The 18,738-nt window shown below is 37.8% G+C and overlaps 1 protein-coding gene across 6 annotated transcripts in view; it reads left to right on the forward strand.

The window, feature by feature from the left end:
- The window catches only part of LOC124802933 (E3 ubiquitin-protein ligase HECTD1), a 325,190-nt gene extending 306,738 nt beyond the window's left edge, over positions 1-18,452 (forward strand). For all 6 annotated transcript variants that reach the window (XM_047264012.1, XM_047264018.1, XM_047264013.1 and 3 more), the window contains 4 exons: positions 1,710-1,987; positions 3,041-3,314; positions 8,746-8,987; positions 18,099-18,452. In XM_047264012.1, the coding sequence (XP_047119968.1) occupies positions 1,710-1,987; positions 3,041-3,314; positions 8,746-8,987; positions 18,099-18,381 (1,077 nt within the window). In that variant the 3' untranslated portion in view covers positions 18,382-18,452. The remainder of the gene's footprint in view (positions 1-1,709; positions 1,988-3,040; positions 3,315-8,745; positions 8,988-18,098) is intronic.
- Positions 18,453-18,738: the final 286 nt, after the last annotated feature.

Raw genomic sequence — 18,738 nt, forward strand, 5'->3', positions numbered from 1 at the left:
TTCCATTAATTTACCGTATTTACCCAATTGTATGAAGAGGTTTTTTTTTCCAAATTTATCTTTTGAAAAATATGGATTGATCTTATATTCACAGATTAAACTATTTCTGCTGAAGTCAAAATTTTTACATTGTTTTATAGGTTAATATGGGAATCGTCTTGCATGTACAGGTGAAGCTTTCACTGTTGAGGTTTTGTACAGGGGCAGTGATCCAGTTAGGCTGAGAACTATGATTAGTGCAGGAAGGGTAGTTTTGAACAGGCAGAAATTTTGTTGTACAGGCTAACCATGGGAATGTACACAGCTTACTTCGACTTTTTATGAGCATCTACCTTGTTTAAAACTGCAGTTTGCCTAAAAGTCTAGGTGGAGGCCAGTGGCGTACAGGACGTCAAACGGGCCGACTTGGAGCAGGAGAGGCACCGCAGGACATTTCAATTTCCAGTGTCTATACTTTTACAAGTAAATTCATAAAACTTTGTCCACATGACCAGGAAAGATTCAGAATTCACACTCATAGCAGTGGAAGTTCTAAAACATAATGAAGTAACTTTTTTACATGTGAATTATAATTCCCCCCCCCCCTCCCACTTACTAATGGCAGCATTTGTTGCTATAGGTACACTTTTCTTCATAAGTAAGAGAGATTCTTCGATGAAGTTTGCACAGCATACAAACCATACTTAAAGGTGTATGAAACTCTAGAATTTTCCAAATCTATTAAAAACTATGGTAAAAATTGAGGTAATTAACTATAAAATTTGTGCTTTTTCTAAACATGAAGTTTAAAATATAACAGTTCATTCGTTTTTTCATAAATTAAATAAATTCTAGAGTTTCATACACCTGTAAGTATGGTATGTCTGCTGTGCAAAATTCATCTCTCTAACTTATGAAGAAAAGGGTACCTATAGCAACAAATGCAGTTATTAGTAAGTGAAAAAATGATGAAATTTCGCATGTAAAAATTTTTTTTGTTATGTTTTCAAACTTCCACAGCAATGGGTGTGAATCCTGAATCCTTCGTGGTGATGCTGACAAAGTTTTATGAACTTATTTGTAAAAATATAGACACTGGAAATTAAAATGTCGTGAGATGCCTCTCCTGCTCCAAGTCGGCCTGTTTGACGTCCTAGCCCCCTTAAGTAGACAGTGTGTTGTCCATCATAATGCTCATATCAGCAGCAAACATTTTGAAGTTGCTTGCTTTATTATGAGACAAAGGTACATCATTGATGTATATGAAATATAAGGTACCAAAGACAGTTGTAGGACTCAATAATGTACCATTCCACAGCAGATTACCCTTCCTGCCTGTTCTTTGTCGAAATCTAGAACAGCGTTTTGCTGCATGCTCCGTAGATAAGGCTTTAGCCTCTTACCCCTTGTCCTCTTACTGCATGGTGGCTTCCTTTCTCACGAGGAATCCTGTGAGCAGCACATTCAGATGCTTTAGACAGATCAAGGAGTATACCAGCTGGCAAAACATATTGTCCATGCATTCAAAACATCATTTGTGAAAGAAAATATGGCTTCTGTTATAGAATTAAATTTTCGTAATTCAGATTTACTTTTACTAATTATGTGTTTCATAGAACAGTTTTTTACCAGTACTTGCTCATGATTAAATTGCTGTAAGATTTAGATTTGATTTTACAGATAGCTGTTCATACTGAGAAGATATTCCAGCACTTTTAAATTGTTGACAGGACTCAGCAGCATGTGATCGTGCAACGAAGTACTTCTGGTTTTTGGGTGTGTTCTTGGCTAAAGTGCTACAGGACAATCGACTTGTTGACCTGCCACTGTCACAGCCTTTCCTGAAGTTGATGTGTGGAGGCGATCTGGTAAGCGGCATTGGGCCTAGTTCCAATATACGACCCTCAGATGACGATCCAATGACATCATCTCTACTTTCTGAAGAGAGTGAAAAGGAGTTGGAACTGGATCCTCCAAAACCAATGTTCATCACAGAAAGTAGACCGTGGTAAGCCTACAGCAACATTACATTTTGGTATGGCCTGTTAATGTCTTGGAAGTCATGTGATTCTACTAAAACTTAGCCTGTTTGTTACAAAGTAAGTCTAACTGGTAGCATTAAGTGCACACTACTTATTAAAATATGGCTGACATGAGAATTTTGGAACTGATATACCAACTGGTTAGTGACTTTTAGGTGGGTCTTCTTACATAACAAAGTCGCTGGTTTGTATTTATGTGTGTCTTATCATCTCACTATTGAAGCATTGTTAGGAAGTGGTAAAATAGTAACCTTTACCCATCCTAGTATTTTGTAAAATTTCCCGACCAATTAGAATACTGTTTCGCTTAGCCTATCCTATGTAAACTTTGTCTTGGGGGATATGTAAGACAGAAAAATAATAATCTATTAACCAATTTAGCTGTTTTTGTCACACCTGTTCTGTGACTGTTGATATCTATTCATAGGTAAGTCATTTTTTACAAAATAGATGCAGCATTGAGTACTAAGGTGTCCATCCATTTAGGATGAAAAAAGCTGTGTTATAAATTTTCACTGTTTGAATTAGGGCTATTGTCATGATACTAGTTGCAAGTCATGAAGCAAAATAGCTGATGAGCAAATACTATGGATCATATTTCTGAATCACTAATTTTTCCTTTAAGCTGTTTCCAGTAATCAGTCAGTCACATACGTATCTAATGCCCTCAAGTTTAAATATAAAAAGTTGATCTGAAACATAATCAAATATGTCATATGCTAAGGCAACTGCTCATCATATATAGGAAATGTTTCAGCGGCTAGACACAAATATGAAGTTGTACAGAAATAATTGATTTAAATGGAGTTTTTTATTATAACTAATACATAAAGAGTGCGTTAATTCATTCCCTTTAAATTAACCGTATGTTAATCCATGGTCACATGTAATTTCTGCATTCTGAGATACTCAAATATTTTTGATTTGTTCTAGTTCCATGGAAAATAGTGAAGTCTCAAGTTTTAAGTCTGAACTTCTGATTTGCATTTTTGTAATATTTTACTTTATTTTTGCTACAGGTTCCACAACATACTGGGCCCTGAGGATTTAGCAGTTGTCGATCCTGAACGTGGGAAGTTTCTGTCGCAACTAAGTGAATTATCGATACGTAAAGCACGGATAATGCAAGATAATACATTGTCTCCAGAGGCACGTGCCCACCAAGTAGCGAACCTTGCACTGTGTGGTGGAGTACGACTAGAAGACCTTGCTCTTACATTTCAATATCTTCCAGGTTCCCGTGACTTTGGTTTTACTGCCATAGATCTCGTTCGTGATGGTGCCGATGTAGAGGTGAGTGGATCAAGTCTTAATGCTACCATCTTGTAAAAATCCTAAAATTTGTTGCTTTACTCCTGTTAGTTCAGTAGCAGACAACAAAAAATAAAGTTGGGCAGTTTCCATTGATTTGCACATAGATTTTCTGGCATTAGAAAGTTAGGAAAGCAAATAGTAGTAACTGCGACAGGTGTCGCAGTTAACACTCTGGACTCGCATTCGGGAGGACAGCAGTTCTAATCTCTATCTGGTCATCCAGATCTGAGTGTCCGTGCTTTCCCTAAATTGCTCCAGACAAATGCTGGATGGTTATTTTGAAGGAGCATGGCTGATTTTTGTTCCCCATCCCTCCCTAATCTGAGCTTGTGCTCGGTCTCTTATGACTTCATTGTCAACAGGGCAGTAAACTCTAAGCTTGCTTCTGTCAAATACTTCGAATAACAGAGCATAGATTGATAACGTTTCTTGATCTTCAGAAATCATTTGATACAATTCCACAATATCACCTAGTAAACAGAACGTGCATGCAGAAATCAGACGAGATGTGTGACTAGACTGAAGACATCTTACAAAACAAAGAAAGTACTTTGCAGATGACAAAGGTGTGTACAGGGAAGTGACACCATTAGAAATAGTTACGATATGCAAGGAGACTTGTATACAATCAGCACCTGGTGCAAAGATTGGCAGCAGCTGACTTTCAACATAAATAAATGTATTTTAACGTAAATAAGGCTCGATACCAATAAAGTGTGGTCAACAATCGATCACTGAAATAAATCACTGCTGAGTAAGTATCCAGGCATACCTGGCTGGAGTAATTTAAAATTGAACAACCACATAGATTTAAATGTATGGAAGGCTTAAGTTTATTGGGAGATGGTAAGGAAGTATAACTCGGCCATGAAGGTGGTCACATACAGAGCTATCATTTGAGCAGTTCTGGTTTATTTTGTGATGATGTGGAAAGCATGCCTGTTTCAGTTAACAGAGATGGTAGAGAAGGTTCAAACAAAAGCTTTGTCTTCAGTTTGCGTAGAGTAAGAGTGACAAAAAAGTCCATCAAATTGTAGTTGGAGATTTCAAATTTTTGTGCTCATAACACATTATTTTACACACATGGGCGACATCAACAAAATACAAATTACAGCATTAGGTGTGCGCACAGAGAAGTTTTTTTTACAATATTCTACAATCAAATAATTCAAATAGTAAGATGGTAATTCATTCCATAATGAACAGTAGGTTTTATGTGCAATTTTGTGCTGTACTTATTTCTAGGGTGGTATTGTTGCTTGCATTATTATTATTATTATTATTATTATTATTATTATTCAGACAATGGAAACTCCAGGTTGAAATATTAACAATGTAATAAAAAGATTGACTACTACTTAACTTAAAGATGACGTGTAGTTGCAGACAGGAACGACTAAAAAACATTTTTTACACATTAGCTTTTGGTCACGCAGTCTTAAACAGAAAAAGGAATGCGCGCGCGCGCGCGCACACACACACACACACACACACACACACACACACACACACACACACACACATTCATTCACACATACAAGCACCAGGCACACATGACCACCATCTCTGGCAGCTCAGACCAGAATGCAATCTGGTCTGAGCTGCTGAAGATGGCGGTCATGTGCTCACTTGTGTGAATGAATTTGCATGCATTTCTTTCTCAGCTAAAGGCTGTGGCCAAAAGCTAATATGTAAATGTCTTTAATTCTGTCCATCTGCAACTTAACATGTCATCTTTATGGCAAATAGCAGTTTATCTTTTCCTTACATTGTTTATATTATAGTTCATGTTAGATTCAAGTTGTGTTCCTTTTATGAAAAAGCCACTAATAACTATTTCCTGTCAATATCTTAAGATCATTTGCTTGCAAATGATGAAAAACAGCAAGTGTGGCATGTGGATGTTTTCCTTTTGAAGTATCAGTTATGTTAACTGTATGCCTTGTACCATGGCTCTGAATTTGCATGTCGCACTTTTGTGACCTTAGTGTTTTCTTTCATTAGCATAATGGTTTGTAGCATATAAGTGGCATAACTCATGAGATTATCAAAATTAATAAAGAGGTTTTTTCTACTTTTGCTAAAATCCTCGACTCTTTTGCAGCGTGAAAACCCTTTTAATAATATTTCATGTGTCATTCACACAGTGCTATTCTATAAGACAAATGAGGATATACTGATCCAAAATTAGACACTCCTTAGAGTTTGACAATTAAGGTATGGTGATAGCCTTGTTAATAGATTTAGCCTGGAGGTTATTTTTTGCAGACGTGGTGGTTGTTTCCATGAAAGTCTCATTTATGTATAAATCCAAAAAAGGTTACTTCCTGAACAGATTTTTGGGAGAATGTCTTTATTCACAATATTTTGTCTATTTGGACCACTCAGTTTTAAGTGAATTATATTTATTTTTCCTGTGTGAACTTTGAAGTCCTCTGTTTCAAAGTGAGCTCTCGTCTTTTCAGTGAAATCTTTAATCTCTTCAATAAGGCAGGGCTCACTGTGCCTCCAGCAGCCACCAAAGGTGTCATTGGAATACGTACCGTATTTACTCGAATCTAAGCCGCACCTGAAAAATGAGACTCGAAATAAAGGGAAAAAAAAATTCCCGAATCTAAGCCGCACCTGAAATTTGAGACTCGAAATTCAAGGGGAGAAAAAAGTTTTAGGCCGCACCTCCAAATCGAAACAAAGTTGGTCCAATGTAATATGAGACACAATTTAGTTGAATGAAAGACGATACAGCTACAGTAGTTTGGTTCGAGTCGTAAGCTTAGCAGTTAAGCTTTACCAGGTAGCCATTGCTATGCGTCAGACGCTCCGTCCGTATTTATACGGGTACCATTCCTTTCTCACGTGCTTTGTCTGGTTTGAATCGATTGCTTATTTTGCTTTGATCTGATAAGTGCCTTTTCTTTGTTATAGGTGTTTACGTCACTCTAAGCTGAAAATGCATTACTGTACTGTGTCATGCATTGTTTGTCGCATTCTGATAGTGCGTGTTTACGGCCTGTCGCCGCTCGCAGCATGGCTTGCTTTTGTGCGCACTACCGCCGCTTACAATAAATAAAAAAAAATAAAAAAAAAAAGAGAGGAATCATCTCATTAGCGAAACAATGGCAAGAAACTGCTATTTGTTGTTACTTACACTGCTGCTTTCTTTGATAATGATCAACAAGAACCAAATAATAGACTGCGTATGATACAACATGTTCTGAACGAGAGTTAGGTGAAAATTTTTCTCTGTTTGAAAATCTTTGCGGCCGCTTCTTTAGTACATCAAATTCTGCACAGAAATTAGTCATCTTAGATTTAAAAATCTAGTCAGTTGCCGTGCTTCATTTCTGACTGTGTCACTATTGGGCATAAGAATAATACGAATATAAACATGACACGATACGTATATTCTTGTGCATTTGCTGTTGTCTCACTCTAGTTTCGTAGTTTATTAGGCAGACAGGATTTAAATGAGATAGCAGCAAACACGAAAGAATACATGGCAAAATGTTTATATCCGTATTATTCTTATGGTGAAGAGAATTCACATTTCATCAGGTTCCTATTGGCAACAGTCTTGCCAGTCGGATTTTCGTAGTACATTAAAATTCTGCTACATTCGAAGATGAACAATACGAAATTTGTATTTACTTCGTTGGATAATGTATGAAAATGTAGTGGTCAAAACTCGGGGCGGACGAAAAAAAGCTGGACTTCCACCTTTCTTTCTTTCTTTCTTTCTTTCCTCTTTCTTTTTTTTACTGACGCAGAGGTTTTGGCGCCAGTATTTATCTCTGTGCCTACAAAGCATGCCTGTGTAGCGCTACATATATTAGACAGCAGAAGTTAGTTGTGGCGGCACCTACCAACATTTTTCAGAACTTCCGCTTGCTTTGCACTCGATTCTAAGCCGCAGGCGGTTTTTTGGATTACAAAAACCGGAAAAAAAGTGCGGCTTAGATTCGAGGAAATACGGTAATGATCAGATGTTTACTATCTAGAGACCTCGAAAAAATCATTTACGTAATATCAATATGAAGGAGCCCTTGAGGGACATCAAAACATATAGTTCTTATTCTTGACTATCTTCTCTCCAGTACTTCTCCACTGTCATATAATATTGTCTCTCATCACAGTTCTTGATATTAGTGTGTGTCAGTGATGACAACAGCATTGGAGAGGTCTAAGAATACTCATCCTGATTGGGTCTGTCTGTTTACTTCATCAAGTTTATAAAGGATAAATTGTACTACTGCTGACCTCTTCTGAAACCATACTGGAAATCACCTTATGTGTCAGCACTGCTGTAATGTTTAAAAATGCTTTTTAATATTATTTTCTCAAACAGTTTGCTGCATGTTGAAATAGCAAAGAAAGTCTGTAGTTCTGAACATGCTTTATTTCACCTTTTGTGTGTAAGGGTTTCACTAGAGCCAGTTTTTTACTTGTTAGGATATGCACTGTCTTTGAGAACACATTTTATCTAATAAAATGTGTTAAACTAATGGTTCATCTTTACATTTTTTTAACAAAAATGGAAAAATTGCATCACATCGTGCTGCATCCCCCACTGCTCCCTTCCTCTCTCCTGAGGCTATCAATAAGATGTCAAATGGCACCAGTGCTTATTGCAGGGAACATAACGTTCAACAGTATCTCTGAAGTAAACATCAGAAATATTTTTCTAATTACTAGAGGACTGGAAATATTTTTTGACAGATAATGGTACGTCATTTGGTTTCTGGTGCATTGATTTTGATTTTGACTGGTATACGCACGATGACGTGACACAAGTCATTGTTTGATAGAAGACATATGATCCCATAAAATGTGATCACTTTATGAAATTCGTTCTTAAAGTTATTTGTAATTCTGGTATTCATAAAATGATAATTTTGCTTATTTTTATATGATGGTCATTTATATGAAAATGATATGTACTTAAATTTATTTTTCAAAATACTTGACACCAATTTGTAGATTTCTTTTCCACCACCTCAATTTTTTTATACCTTAGTTATAAGGGATTTGGTTGTGGTATGCACCACTTCTCTACCACTTTGTGTCTCCAGGTGCTACAAACAAATGCGATTCAAAGAAAACAGGAAGTGCCAGTGTGAGAAGTTAGCACAATTTGAGAATGATTTTCCCCCCTCTATGTAATAAGCCAATAACACAACCTTCCATGTTGTTATGATGTTAAGATAACATGTAGGAAATAGAAGTGTTATCTAAGAGTAGTAGAAAGGAAGTTTTCTTGTTAATCATATCAAGTGACTTTAGCTGATTTCCATGTATATTTGTGGTGCTTGAGCAGGATTAACAGGAAAAGTGTCCTTCAGATCAGTCACCCTTCAAGTCAGTCTGTTAAAATTGATAAGTAATCATTATTTTCCTATGGTTAACTTTGCAGGTTACTTTAGACAATGTAGAGGAATATGCTGAACTGACCACAAATTTTTGCTTGGAGCGTGGTATTGCACGGCAGTTAGAAGCTTTTCGTGCTGGATTTAACAGAGTGTTTCCTATGGATAAATTGAGGGCATTTAGCCCAGATGAAGTACGTGTCATGTTGTGTGGTGACCAGAATCCACAATGGTCCAGAGAAGATCTCTTAACTTACACTGAGCCCAAACTTGGATATACTCGTGACAGGTATGTGCTATTACACTAACGGAAATTCCTGGATGGAGCAATATGTAAAATAAAGGAATAGCAATCGCTCACCTATAGCAGATTGATGTGTGGAGTATGATAACACAACAGAAAACAGCATTCACACTAGCTTTCAAGCACTAGCTCATTTTCCAGCAAAGTACACACATTCACACACACTGCCACACAGACCGTGATGAGTAGTTGTCTTTCCTTTATTTTACTTATTATATTAATGCATATTTTCAGTAATACTCTAAAGAATTGAAACTTTTATATCTCAGTTCTGTTTGTAAGACTGGGACTTGACCCCAGGTTCATGCTTTTCACTATCACTGCTCTTATAGGCTGACAATGGAACTGTCCAACATTTCGAAACCTTCACTGTAATTTTTTTGTGCAAAAGGAATACACCGAAGAAACACAGTATTAAAAATTTAGGTGCTAAGACACACAGCAGGTGTTTTAAAGGAATGTTTGAACTTGCTGAATGCATAGCTCGCCAGATGGCTGCAGACATGTGCATCATGGAGGTTACATGTGCTCGGTTGATGGCACATCGGTAAACAGGTAGAAGGCACAATGTGATCATAATTTGTAGTGTGAATTTCAGTTTCCATTGATAGTTTCTCTGAAATAATTGTACACAGTTGCTATTTGCTCAGATTTGCCTCTTATTTAATATCCATATTAATTAGCAGCAGCGTTTGCAGTATTCCTAACACTGGAGATAAAAATGAAGTAATTTTCTTTGTGGTTTCTTGTTATATGGTTGCTAACATCATCTGTCTTTTTGGAAGTTCCAGAGGTTCACAGTAATGTGGAATACAGTTAATGTTTTCAATCTTGCAAAGATGAAATATGAATAATGTGGTACCGGTATGCGATGAAAATCACCTACTTCTCCTGCAGGCCTTGTGTGTGTCCTGTTTATCATCATTGGACATTCATTCCAGTGATGTCCACATTCTGTTAGAAATTGTTGGAAACATCAGAAGAAACAGGAAATAACTCGGATAAGTCCATGAATTGTGGTTTGAATGAAGATTGTTATGCTAATTAGAGTCCAGAACAAAAACAGAGTACCTTTCAAGCCCGAAAAAAAAAGGGGCACGCAGAGTAATGGCTTTCAGTGAGAAAGAAAGAGCTATAAATTTTTTGGTTAAACAAGGAGGGAGAAAATGCTTAAACTTAAGCAGTGTGCAGAGCTGCTTTCATGTCATAAAATATGAACATGAAATGTACAAATGGAAGAAAGATTTACATGGGGGTACAAAGTATGAGCCAAAATGTACCTGGCAAAAGTGTGAAAGGAGAACTATTTGAAGGATTGAGAACTGCTCGTGAGAGCCAGTGCACCATTACTGAAGGAGATCTAGAAGATGGGGTGCTCTGGATTGTAAGTGAGATGACCATTACTGATTTCCAGGCTTCTTCAGTGTGGGTAAACAGATTCAAGAAATTGTATGGAAAAGGTAGTTAGAAAATTACAAAGTCTGCCTCAAGAAAAGTGTAGGATTGATGTCATTAATAGGTAATACTGTAGAGAAATTCGTAGCCAATCTAAAGTAGGCAGGAGGAACAAGACTTCTGGTCAGGTGAATACAGGATTATAAATACAAAACCAAATAAGGGTAATGCAGAGTAGGTTTAATAATGAATAAAAAAATAGGAGTGTGGGTAAGCTACTACAAACAGCATAGTGAACGCATTATTGTGGCCAAGATAGACACGAAGCCCACACCTACTACAGTAGTACACGTTTATATGCCAACTAGCTCTGCAGATGACGAAGAAATTGAAGAAATGTATGATGAAATAAAAGAAATTATTCAGATTGTGAAGGGAGACAAAAATTTAATAGTCATGGGTGACTGGAATTTGACAGTAGGAAAAGGGAGAGAAAGAAACATAGTAGGTGAATATGGATTGGGGCTAAGAAATGAAAGAGGAAGCCGTCTGTTAGAATTTTGCACAGAGCATAACTTAATCATAGCTAACACCTGGTTCAAGAATCATAAAACAAGGTTGTCTGCATGGAAGAATCCTGGAGATACTAAAAGGTATCAGATAGATTATATAATGGTAAGACAGAGATTTAGGAACCAGGTTTTAAATTGTGGGACATTTCTAGGGGCAGATGTGGACTCTGACCACAATCTATTGGTTATGAACTGTAGATTAAAACTGAAGAAATTGCAAAAAGGTGGGAATTTAAGGAGATGGGACCTGGATAAACTGACTAAACCAGAGGTTGTACAGAGTTTCAGGGAGAGCATAAGGGAACAATTGACAGGAATGGGGGAAATAAATACAGTAGAAGACGAATGGGTAGCTCTGAGGGATGAAGTAGTGAAGGCAGCAGAGGATCAAGTAGGTAAAAAGACGAGGGCTAGTAGAAATCCTTGGGTAACAGAAGAAATATTGAATTTAATTGATGAAAGGAGAAAATATAAAAATGCAGTGAATCAAGCAGGCAAAAAGGAATACAAACGTCTCAAAAATGAGATCGACAGGAAGTGCAAAACGGCTAAGCAGGCCTGGCTAGAGGGCAAATGTAAGGATGTAGAGGCTTATCTCATGAGGGGAAAGATAGATACAGCCTACAGGAAAATTAAAGAGACCTTTGGAGAAAAGAGAGCCACTTGTATGAATATCAAGAGCTCAGATGGAAACCCAGTTCTGCGCAAAGAGGGGAAAGCAGAAAGGTGGAAGGAGTATATAGAGGGTCTATACAAGGGCGATGTACTTGAGGACAATATTATGGAAATGGAAGAGGATGTAGATGAAGATGAAATGGGAGATACGATACTGCGTGAAGAGTTTGACAGAGCATTGAAAGACCTGAGTCGAAACAAGGCCCCGGGAGTAGACAACACTCCATTGGAACTACTGACGGCCTTGGGAGAGCCAGTCCTGACAAAACTCTACCATCTGGTGAGCAAGATGTACGAGACAGGCGAAATACCCTCAGACTTCAAGAAGAATATAATAATTCCAATCCCAAAGAAAGCAGGTGTTGACAGATGTGAAAATTACCGAACTATCAGTTTAATAAGCCACAGCTGCAAAATACTAACGCATTATTTACAGACGAATGGAAAAACTGGTAGAAGCGGACCTCGGGGAAGATCAGTTTGGATTCCGTAGAAATGTTGGAACACGTGAGGCAATACTGACCTTACGACTTATCTTAGAAGAAAGATTAAGGAAAGGCAAACCTACGTTTCTAGTATTTGTAGACTTAGAGAAAGCTTTTGACAATGTTGACTGGAATACTCTCTTTCAAATTCTAAAGGTGGCAGGGGTAAAATACAGGGAGCGAAAGGCTATTTACAATTTGTACAGAAACCAGATGGCATTTATAAGAGTCAAGGGGCATTAAAGGAAAGCAGTGGTTGCGAAGGGAGTGAGACAGGGTTGTAGCCTCTCCCCGATGTTATTCAATCTGTATATTGAGCAAGCAGTGAAGGAAACAGAAGAAAAATGCAGAGTAGGTATTAAAATCCATGGAGAAGAAATAAAAACTTTGAGGTTCGCCGATGACATTGTAATTCTGTCAGAGACAGCAGAGGACTTGGAAGAGCAGCTGAACGGAATGGACAGTGTCTTGAAAGGAGGATATAAGATGAACATCAACAAAAGCAAAACAAGGATAATGGAATGTAGTCAGATTCAGTCGGGTGATGCTGAGGGAATTAGATTAGGAAATGAGACACTTAAAGTAGTAAAGGAGTTTTGCTATTTGGGGAGCAAAATAACTGATGATGGTCAAAGTAGAGAGGATATAAAATGTAGACTGGCAATGGCAAGGAAAGCATTTCTGAAGAAGAGAAATTTGTTAACATCGAGTATAGGTTTAAGTGTCAGGAAGTGGTTTCTGAAAGTATTTGTATGGAGTGCAGCCATGTATGGAAGTGAAACGTGGACAACAAATAGTTTGGACAAGAAGAGAATAGAAGCTTTCGAAATGTGGTGCTACAGAAGAATGTTGAAGATTAGGTGGGTAGATGACGTAACTAATGAGGAGGTATTGAATAGGATTGGTGAGGAGAAAAGTTTGTGGCACAACTTGACTAGAAGAAGGGATCGGTTGGTAGGACATGTCGTGAGGCATCAAGGGATCACAAATTTAGCATTGGAGGGCAGCATGGACGTTAAAAATCGTAGAGGGAGACCAAGAGATGAGTACACTAAGCAGATTCAGAAGGATGTAGGTTGCAGTAGGTACTGGGAGATGAAGGAGCTTGCACAGAATAGATTAGCATGGAGAGCTGCATCAAACCAGTCTCAGAACTGAACACCACAACAACAACATCAACAAATTAAAATCCCAATCAGTGGAAGTCGTCTGTAATGTAACATCGTACACTGCGTTGATTTTTCTTTCCTCTGCTCTTCACTTGCGTAACAGTTACATCTGCAGTGGTTTATCTGTTGATATGAACTGCAAGTTATTAAAAAACTTCATTATGGCAGACATTTTTGATATGGTTTAGTGCATTTCTTTTGGTGTGTTCTTCCTGCATGAAAAATGTCAGGGTAGTTTTCAGCTTGTCGGATTGGACCATTCCCTTGTGAGCCTTCACACTTTCGATTTGTTGAACATACAGTGCAAAAAAAGCTGCAGTTTTTTCTTCTGTGGCTGTAGAGGTGTTGATGACAATTGCAGTGAACATAAAGAGATAAAATTATACTATTTAAAAATTTGTCATGATTTGTTGTCACTATGCCCGGATCAGAGTAACAAAGTGGTTGACAGCAAAACACAGTTGCTCATGGAAGGGGCCGATGTAGATTGACCAGTGTGTAAGTGTGCATGATGACTGCAGCAGCAACAGCTGTGCGGTTTCTTACTGGACTACATCCTCATGCCGCCTTGTAATGGGCAGTATTGAGTTCGCTTTAAAGATTGTTGTATCCTTGTGGCTTAACAAAAGCACTCCCATCTATAAAATGATACCGTGTTCCTATTATTTATGCATCTCAACAAAAGCAACATAAAGAGCACTGTTTTTACAATAATCAGAATGAGTTGCATTCAGTCATCATATTCGATACATAAGGGGTGTTAAAATGGATCTGAATCATTCACGTAATACAATAAGAAACAACATTAAATTATATAAACTGATTTTGAGTACTTAACAATCACTGTGATGCGTACAGCATTTCTCCTTTTCACTGGTGTTATTGTGCCACTGCTTCCTCTAACAGTCTTCAAAATTCTGCCACAGTGAGGCTTTTGTTATTTGTTGTCACGTAATTTTTAATTTGTGCCCAAATAATTTCAATTATGTTAAAGTGGCATTAGTGTGGAGGAAGCCTAAGAATCCTTTGGCCAACTTCTTTAGTTACCTCGTCCACAACATACTGTTGAAACTGTGGCTTTTTATTCTTTGCACTACTTCCATGAGCTCCGCCTTACATAAATCGTCCTGAATTTACACGTGGATTTTCAACCATTCAACAATGTCGGCTTTTTTCATTGCTGTCATTGGAGCTTTATCTTTAATAACTGAATGTATGGGGCATTGTCCATTACAATGACAGACAGCCGATCTAAGTTTTCCGGTAGTTGCCACTTGAACCACTTCAGAAAACTATCGTGGTTCATTTCCTCATGGTAGTCATTTGTTTTCCTCAATTTCTAAACAAGGAGACAGTTACATATGAAACCAGATGCAATTCTAGCATGCAAGACAATAATTCTTGCTCCTTGTCCCACTTGAATAGCAGAACTTCCACATGTGCCATCATCTGTCCAGTCTTTTATGACAGAATGACTGGCATTTATCCAGGTTTTGTTGAGCCGCACACCTTCAAACGCCTCTTTAACTATAGTTCTTAAAAATCAACAATGCCTCTCTCCATTATAATTTTCCATTCTTTAATTTTTTTTATAGCAAAAACTGAGGCCTCTGACAACCATTAACAAAGACATTTTGCTGCCACTGAGTTACTTTGCCTCCCGAAGAGTAATGCATCTTCAAGGCATATGCAGTTCTTTTGACTACTTTTATTGGAGGAAATAGAGTTGGACCACTGTCTCTCTCTTTCTAGAAATAGTCTAGTATCAAGCGCAGAAACTCGCGCATCTGGCCACGCAAAACATGAGTAGATTGCTGAACTTTCCGTTTAGTAGCTACACTTTTTTGCTCACTTCCACTACAGCTTTAGAAATTCTGTAGTGCAAAATAAACTCGCCTCGCAGAAGAAACCAATCACACAGTGAAATGAACCACAAATGAGCATCGTCTAAAACTCATACACCACATCTGAAAAAAGAGTTATCTTTCACTAAAGTTATTAACATGATATAAAATACATCTGGAGCAATTAAGGCTAGCAATTGACTGGAAAAAGTGCAGGTCATTCCCATTTTAAAAATAGTCACCAGACACACATACATAATTAGAGGCCTCTGTAGTTGGCTTAATCTGTTGGAGACCTAGCGAGGTTGCTTCATACTCACGAATATTGACATTTTTCAAGAAAGAAAATCTGTTCTATAAAATCATCATTGAATCTGTAAACAGAGATCTTTGTTTGTCCAGGAAACCCAGAGCACTGTAGCCAAAGGCACCCAGGTTAATGCCACATTCTTAGACCTCTGGAAGGCATCCAGTACAGTTTCACGTTTTCATTTAGTGAACAAAATGCAAACTTATCAAGTGTAGGACCAGATTCGTAACTGGATTCAAGACTTCCTTGCAGATAGAACTCAACATATGATTGCTAATGGAACAAAATCAACAAATGTGAAGATAATTTCAGGAGCAAACAAGGAAGTGGTACGGGGCTGTTACTATCTTCGATAAATGTACATTATTTAATGGATAATGCTGGAGGCTCTATAAACTATTTGCAGATACGAACCTCTACAAAATTGTCAACCTTGCTCCAAATTGTATAATAACAAAAATAAACAATAATTGACTGTGTGTGTGTGTGTGTGTGTGTGTGTGTGTGTGTGTGTGTGTATTGTCCTGCCACCTATTGTTGAGTAGATTTTTTGTCTATCCATTTACATTATAGTGTGTGTATTGTCCTGCCGCCTATGGTTCAGTAGATTTTTTTTGGCTATCCATTTTCATTATATTGCCTCCGACTTGGTTAGTTAGTATCTTCTGCATTACATATCTTGATATTTACCACTTCCTTCGTCAGTTGCTGAAATCAGTGGACTGCTTCCTTACGTTGTACCCCATTAGAAAGCTGGGTAACTCATTTATCCAGCTTCCTTTCTTTTGTTTCCCTTCTGCTCTTCACTTAAAGCTCAGGTATTATAAAAGCTGCTTCAATACTTAGTTATAAATTAGAATTGTGTGTGTGTGTGTGTGTGTGTGTGTGTGTGTGTGTGTGTGTGTGTGTGTGTGTGTGTCATAGATGTTATGAGATTCATTGGAAGAATCCTAAGGAAATGCAGTCCAAAAACAAAGGAAGTAGGTTACAGTACACATGTTCGCCCATTGCTTGAATACTGCTCACTGGTGTGGGATCCGCACCAGATAGGGTTGATAGAAGAGATAGAGAAGATCCAGCGGAGAGCAGTGCACTTCATTACAGGATCATTTAGTAATCGCAAAAGCGTTATGGAGATGATAGATAAACTCCAGTGGAAGACTCTGCAAGAGAGGCGCTCAGTAGCTTGGTATGGGCTTTTGTTGAAGTTTTGAGAACATACCTTCACTGAGGAGTCAGGCAGTATATTGCTCCCTCCTACATACATCTTGCAAAGAGACCATGAGGATAAAATCAGAGAGATTAGAGCCCACACAGAGGCATACCGACAATCTTTCTTTCCACGAACAATACGTGACTGGAATAGAAGGGAGAGCCGAAAGAGGTACTCAAGGTATCCTCCGCCACACACCGCCAGGTGGCTTGCGGAGTGTGGATGTGGATGTGGATGTAGATGTAGATCAACTCCATTGATTTCAGGCACAGCTTATATCTCTTGTATGACTTTTAAAGCAATCCATTTTACTGCAGCATTGTATTGTGCTGATAATTTAACGACTTGTAAACAGTAGAAGCAACACACTGTGGTCAGTTTTACATATACATTGTATAATTTTGTTTATGCTCACAGCATTCACTATCAACTTACAAAGTTGCTACAAACTGCTGAAAGTCACTTCGAACATTTTTCTCAGTGTAATAGATTAGTCATGACGGTTGAAGAAATACTAACTACAAATATACTTGTGCTGGTTGCACTATATGAAATAAATTGTGAGCAGTTACATTCAAACATCTCTTCATTTGGTATACCCCATGATATGACAGCATTCACATGCTTATCTGGAATGGGTTGTTATTCTTAGTAGCTGAAACAAAATTGTGAGACTGACATTGAATTTCTATATTTTGTAACCTTTTAAACAATTACTTAAATTAATTAAACAAATGAAAAATATGAGCTAGATAAAGAAGGTTGTGTAGATGTTTTATAGAAGGAAGAGGTGTTCAAAGTCAGCAGAGATCTGAGGTGCTCAAAATTAGACAATACCAATAGTAATGCTCAAAATTTCTCAAGACCAAGGCAGTAATAGATAAAACTATATTGTCCAAAGCTGCCTGTCTTAACTAGTGATGTCTTTAACATAGTTATTAGCTACACCATGTGGTGGCTTGAATAGTAGATATACAGAAGCATTTCAAGGTCGAAGAGCTGCTTGTTTTGCTGTTGTAGTTGAAAAAGTTACATTAATGGCTACCATGTTTGATACTGTCAGTGATTAATAGTGCATTTGTTGCTGTCAGTAGAAATTAGGTTTCTTGGTTATCTTACATGTTGCTTGCTTGACAACATGTTAGTCATATCAAAAGTCACTATAGAATAGCAAATCAAAATTGGATTTGTTAATAAGAATAGTTGCAATAAGAAACAAGATGAGCCTTCCCATTTTTGTACTTTCACCATCTACGTAAACGCTCTACTTTTCATTTCTATTGGAGTAGTGTGAGGAGGAACATTAGTCTCTGTGTTTCACACAGTACATGGGTTAAGATATAATTCCCATATTTGTTATTGTCTGTGTTGTCTTCAAGAATCTTGAGTTTCCAGTGTGCAGAGATACATAATTTTAATATTTTACCTTGCAGTCCTGGTTTCCTACGCTTTGTGAATGTCCTGGTGGCCATGTCAGCTGAAGAGCGTAAGGCGTTCCTGCAGTTCACAACAGGATGCTCCTCACTACCTCCAGGTGGACTCGCAAATTTGTATCCTCGATTGACAGTTGTACGAAAGGTGGATGCAGGCGAAGGTAGTTACCCATCTGTCAACACATGTGTGCACTATCTGAAGCTGCCAGACTACCCAACAGAGGAACTGCTGCGACAACGTTTACTAGCTGCCACACGTGAACGTGGTTTCCACTTGAACTGAATGTGCTCACCAGTGTCGTTTCTGTGTCTGCTATACAACAGCATGCCATTGTGTATCACTTGTGCTTTGGGGGGGAGGGAGGGGGGAGAATAAGATGTGAAATGGGGCGGAGGAGGGGGGATAAATCACTGTCGGTGAGAATTATTGTTCCTTTAAATACACAGGCATGTGCATAGTGAGAATGAGACTTGTGTTAATTGTGTATTTTTTGTAGAATTTCCAAAGTTACTGTTTTACTTTAAGATGTCTACTTTATTTTGTATATAATTGTTTATAGTCAATATGTTCATGTACAAGGAAAGACTTAAACCTGTCAATAATATGTTTTTGTCTTGTCTTTTACTGTGGCTCTTTGTG

This window comes from Schistocerca piceifrons, chromosome 6, assembly GCF_021461385.2.
Source record: "Schistocerca piceifrons isolate TAMUIC-IGC-003096 chromosome 6, iqSchPice1.1, whole genome shotgun sequence".
Taxonomy (NCBI): Eukaryota; Metazoa; Arthropoda; class Insecta; order Orthoptera; family Acrididae; genus Schistocerca; species Schistocerca piceifrons.